Source organism: Balaenoptera musculus, chromosome 8, assembly GCF_009873245.2.
Source record: "Balaenoptera musculus isolate JJ_BM4_2016_0621 chromosome 8, mBalMus1.pri.v3, whole genome shotgun sequence".
Classification (NCBI taxonomy): Eukaryota; Metazoa; Chordata; class Mammalia; order Artiodactyla; family Balaenopteridae; genus Balaenoptera; species Balaenoptera musculus.
The window spans coordinates 38,246,321-38,252,333 of record NC_045792.1 but is presented as its reverse complement, the minus strand read 5'-3'; the positions used below and the strand labels follow the sequence as shown (position 1 = coordinate 38,252,333).

At 42.9% G+C, this 6,013-nt stretch overlaps 1 protein-coding gene across 1 annotated transcript; it reads right to left on the bottom strand.

Moving 5' to 3' along the window:
• Window positions 1-298: 298 nt before the first annotated feature.
• LOC118899491 (lysine-specific demethylase 4D-like) lies at window positions 299-1,864 on the bottom strand. The gene has a single exon (XM_036861280.1). It carries the CDS (start codon window positions 1,862-1,864, stop codon window positions 299-301), a length of 1,566 nt encoding a protein of 521 aa, XP_036717175.1.
• Window positions 1,865-6,013: the final 4,149 nt, after the last annotated feature.

Sequence of the window (6,013 nt, the reverse complement as noted above, 5' to 3'; positions counted from 1 at the left end):
TGGGCTCTGGTGACCTCAGCAGGATCTAGTTCCCAGAGCCACTAGAGTGTCCAGTGCATGAAACCTCAGTTTGTGACACAGGAGTTAGCAGTGTCCAAAGATTCCAGGGTCTGGAAGGAAGAACAAACTTTGGAGAATTTGGTAAACACCATGGACCCAGCACGTCCAGCGGCAGCACAGGAGGCACTCTCACGCAAGACTAGTGACCTGCAAATACCCAAAGCTCTGAAATGTAAATATGACCAGTCTCAAAGGATCCCCACGCAGGAGCAGTGGGGTAGAAAGGCATCCCCTGGGCTTAGGGGACGGGGCCACAACCACAGCCAGAAGCCGTGGCGGGATGCTGGAGCCCAGGGCTGAGCGGGGCGGCGCTGTCCGGCGAGGGTGCATCCACAGGCAGGGGCTGAGCCTCTGGGTCCAGAGCTGTGTGTAACGAAAGCCTCCTCTTAGCCCTGGGGGGAGCAGCTGGCTCCTGAGCGCCCTGTTCCCAAGGACGACGGCGAGGGCCACATCTTCCAGCTGGGTGGCGATCCGGGGCCGATGGACCTGGGGTCGGCGGCTGGGTCGGGCCGGGCTCCCCGGAGGTGCTGGTGGCCGCAGCCCCGAACTGGGCGGCAGAGCAAGAAACCCGGGCCGGCGAGGGGCGCCGGGACACAGCACGCACAGGGACTCGGTGGCGGGTCCCACCGCCCGCGGCTACAGGCACACGGGGGCGCAGAGCGCGGCGGGGCAGGGGGTGCCTCGTGGCGAGAGCGGCTCCCCGGGACGCGCGGACCTCCCTCCAGGCGTTCAGGACCTGGCTGTCCGGCGCCGTGGGCTGCGTGTGGTCCACCACGGTCCGGTCCTGCCCGCGTTTCCACAGCTCGTAGCGCTCCGGTTGCAGGATGCGCACGAAGGCGTCCATGGAGAAGGCGACCCGGGCCTCCCCGCAGCTGCACTGCGAGGCCACTTTGCCGTAATCGATCCAGCGCGGGCAGGCGAAATTGATGGCTTCCGCGCAGTTGAAGCCGTGGTTGAAGCCAGAGTGGTAGCCGTAGGGAAAGGTCACGATGAACTCTCCAGCCTCCTGAGTGACCCGATCGAAGGGGATGCCGTTGTCCTTGAGGACCGTGGGCGAGATGAGAGCCACCTTGTGCCGCAGGAAGGCCTCACAGCCCCGCGCGCTGCCCGGGAACAGCTCCCTGGCCAGGCGTTCCAGGCGCCGGCCGTGCTCCGGGGGCACCGCGTACCACGTCTTGGGCTCCCCGAAGTGCAGGTAGTTGATGCTGTAAAGGTCCATGTCCTCCGTGTGCCAGGCGAAGGCGGTCTTCCACATGCCGAAGTACAGGTAGGGGGTGTTGACGCCTTCGATGACCACTCCGCACTCCTGCTCCAGCAGGTCCTGAATGGTTCCCAGGTGTCCAAGGTTCCACTGCTCCGTGTTTTGATCGAATAAGGAGCCACTCACGTCCGCACCATATACTGGTGAATCATAGAGGCGTGTTTTCCAATATTTTCGCTCCAGGTCCTTAAAATCAAAGTGTGCTGGAGTCCGGTATTTTTCACTATTTGCTAAGTGGTGGTACTCTCCCACGGTCATGGCTTTCTTTTTTTTGTGGTATTGAGTAAACACACCTGCCTGCCCAGAAGTCACCTGCTGGAGGGGAGCGGCTATTAAGATGTCATTGATATCATCATAGGTCTGTCTGGCTTTCCAGTCCTTGGGTGGAATGATCTTCGCCACGCCTGCTCGGTGTGCACCTTGGGATTCCATATAAGCAATGTATTTATCGAAATCATTAAACTCTTCTTTGGTTGGATGAAATACCATTATTCTACAACTTGGGTTCTGGGCCCAGTTGGACTTAGACTTCATAGCTTTCATTAATAAGCAGGAAACTGCCAAGTTCTGATGTATGTTCTGGGCAGGTGAGGATGCTGGAAAACACTACTTTTTCAAAAATGGGTTGGAGTATATCAGCAGGAGCCTGCAGTAGACTTTAATGCAATGAGTTGATAATATTTCTTAGGCTTGCTGATTCTCCAGGGGACTCCACGCTGGGCAGAAGCCTTGCTCAGGACTGACGCCGGCTGAGCCTGCAAGTCTGTGATGTCCTTGGTTGACACTTGGCTCTGTCCTCTTGAGATCTAGTGAATCACCCAGCCCTGGCTGGGTATCCCAAATGCAGGGTCTTCAGGGCAGAATTGAAAGCAAAACCTAAAAAGAAAAAGAATAGAGACAGGCTGAAAACTGATGGTTGGAAATAGTTACAAGGGAACTAACTACAAAGAAAACACCACCATGGACTTTAATTGCATATTCAAATAAAGGCTAAAATTTCATAAGTTTGACAATACAAGAAATGGTGTTGTTGTGAACAATGGAAATTCTTGTACTCTAGTAAGGAGAACGGAAATCATTACATTCACTTTGAAAACCTATTTGGACAGTATCCACTAAAATTGAACTTACCCATGTGCTATGATTCATGCCTAGGATATGTGTATGTCTGTGCAATGAAAGTCAAGTCCAAGAATGTTCAGAACAACATGATTTCAGTAGTCAAACACTGGAAACAACTCAAATGCCAGTCAACATTAGAATGGATAAGTACATTGTAGTATATTCATACAATGGAATACAATACAGGAATGAGATCAAGAAAAACTACATGAAAATAAAAGAATAATTCTATAAACATAATACTGAGCAAAATTATCCGGACTCAAAAGAATACCTATTCTATGCTTCCATTTAGATAAAGATAAAAAGGTACCTATAAGATGATGATATTTTTTGGTACCAACGTAATCTCTGTTAGAAGTCAGAGTAGTGGTTACCTTTTTGAAAGAGAGAGGTTGTGAGTGGGGCTGCGAGGAAGTCTCTAGAATAATGTGAATATTCTGTTCTGAACCCAGGTACTGGTTACACAGCCATCAGAATGACTCATTGTCATAATTCTTCAAGTTATGATGATTTTCACAAATTTCTATGAAATAATTTTTTTAAAATTTATTTAAATTATTTAAATAAATTTAAAATGATAGTTTAGGGTGAAAAGCATTAAAACAGAATGATATCTTTCATTGTACCAAAAGGAAAAAGAAGGGTGATTGAAAATATATGAACTAAACATTCAATTGAAGAAACTATAAAATAGAAGAAGAGAAAGAAGGGGTAGGAGTAAAAAAATAACAAAGAATAAAGACAAAATGAACGAAAGAAAACACATACAAGACAGAACACTGATGACCAAAAATATTCTTGGAAGAAATTAATGATAGCAATACACCATGGGCATAACTGAGCATAAGAAAGAAGGGGAAAATAAACCACTAGGAATGAAATAGTGCACAAAAGAATTTTTAAAATCTCGAAAGAGAATCTTAGGAGAAACTTGACAGCAACATTTTCAAAAGATAAGAGAAAAGAATACATTTCTGGAGAGGAAACATATCCAAAATGGATGCAAGAAACACCAGAAAGCTTGAATAACACCCCAGTATAAGAAGCTGGTTCAAAGTATGACCCCTGAAAGTCCAGGAGACACATCATTTTGCATGTGAATCTAGAAAAGTTTCAAGAAACAGTTAACTCTTATTGTGCAAATTGCTTCAGAGTATAGAAAAAGTTGGAAAGCTACTCAGATGAGGCTATTCTGCTCTCTGATAGCCAAACGAAAAAAGGACAATAAAAAATAAAGCTACAGGCCATTTTTGTTTATAAGCATAGAGGAAAGCATAAAATGGAATGTTATCCAATGAAATGCAGCAAGATAGTAAAAGAATAATACATCATGACCAAATAGAATGCAAGTATGATTGAACGTTGGAAAATTTAATGATATAATTCAGAATATTAACAAAGTAAATGAAAAATATCATCATCTTATGGGTACCAAAAAAGCATTTGATGAAATGGAAAATCCATTCATGATTTTAAAATTCTTGCTTGCAAAGCATCAAGAGAAACTTTGTTTTGTAAGATAAAGAATTTCAAGGTACAAACTAGCAAGGATCATTCTTAACAGTGAAACAAAAGTAACATTCTCATTAAAGTTAGGAAAAAGAGATGCATCAGCATGAAAAGCTGCTCAATATCACTAATTATTAGGGAAATTCAAATCAAAACTACAATGAGGTATCACCTCACACCAGTTAGAATAGGCATCATTAGAAAATCTACAAACAACAAATGCTGGAGAGGGTGTGGAGAAAAGGGAACCCTCTTGCACTGTTGGTGGGAATGTAAATAGATAGAGCCACTATGGAGAAGAGTATAGAGTTTCCTTAAGAAGCTAAAAATAGAATTACCATATGATCCAGCAATCCCACTACTGGGCATATACACAGAGAAAACCATAATTGAAAAAATACATGCACCCCAATGTTCATTGCAGCACTATTTACAATAGCCAGGTCACGGAAGCAACCTCAATGCCCATCGACAGACAAATGGATAAAGAAGTGGTGGTACATATATACAATAGAATATTACTCAGCCATAAAAAGGAACGAAATTGGGTCATTTGTTGAGACGTGGATGGATCTAGAGACTGTCATACAGAGTGAAGTAAGTCAGAAAGAGAAAACCAAATATCGTATATTAACGCATGTATGTGGAATCTAGAGAAATGGTACAGATGAACCGGTTTGCAGGGCAGAAGTTGAGACAGAGATGTAGAGAACAAGCGAATGGACACCAAGGGGGGAAAACCGCAGTGGGGTGTGGGTGGTGGTGTGCTGAATTGGGCGATTGGGATTGACATGTATGCACTGATGTGTATAAAATTGATGACTAATAAGAACCTGCAGTATAAACAAACAAACAAACAAACAAAAAACAACTAATACTAAACTTTCTTTGGGTTATTTGTATGGAAATATGTTAATATAAAGGTTTCAGACATTACATGAAATTTCCAGAAATCTTATATCTTCTGGTCTAATGTTATAAGTCCTAATTCTAGTTATTACTTTAAAATGTATATCTCAGAAATAACAAAATTTCCTTGTCAATTGCATTATTATGAACTTTCATCCAATCTTTAACCGTGGTCATTTTCAAGTCTTTTGTCATTTACAGAAAGTTCTGGGTGTACTCTGATGCTTTTGCAAAAATGTTCCTATAAAAGGGTTTCATCTTCAAGAAATTCATGGAAAAGACTCTGACAAGTACAGGTTTCTGGTAACTGACTATACTGCTGAACTGAATGAATAAGCATGTTCAGAACACTAATGGAAAACTGATGAATTCATAGAAGAAGAAAAAAAATTAATTAGGTGGGACTGAGTCAACTTATGAGGATGATTTAATTTTTGTGACTTTCTGTCTGAATTAAAAAAAAAAGAAATCCCACAAGGACTCAGAGGCAAAAAATATACAAATCAATTTCCACTGCAAAGTAAAGGAGTTGTTACAGTGGAGGATTACTGGACTGAATGTCAATATTATGACATAGTATGAGTGAGTTTTGTGTTGGGTAATTGCAATCGTTGCTTTTGTTGTGGTCATCCATTTACAATGCTTGGTGTCAGTTTATTTATCCCTTATAAAAATAAAATACAGTGTGTGTGTGTGAAAAGAAAAAAACATATTGAAAACAATGTGAAAAATAAATCTCACCATGTACACTCCACTTTCAACTTGAACTGTGTAGAGCAAATGTAATAGTTATGATTTAGAACAGAAAATATATGTGTACAAATAAGAAAACAAAAAAATAACCAAAGCAAACTATCTCATTAACCCAATTTCAAGTGCTCCCTTATTACTGTTTCCTAATCCTCTTAAGCTCCCCTAATTTCCACCATTCAAATATTCTCTCTCACTTTCCCCTGTCCTCAAACTTCAGGCGCCCCTATTCCACCCCACTTAGAATCCTCCGAATGTCCGAAAAGTCCCTAAGTGATCTGGCCCACCATCACCTCTTGACCTCACCCCTTTCTACCCTGCTCCTTGCTCTCTCATTCCAAACACATTCCTGGCTGTGTCTCAGAAAAGGCCGGTATACTCTTGTCTGAGGGTCTTTGC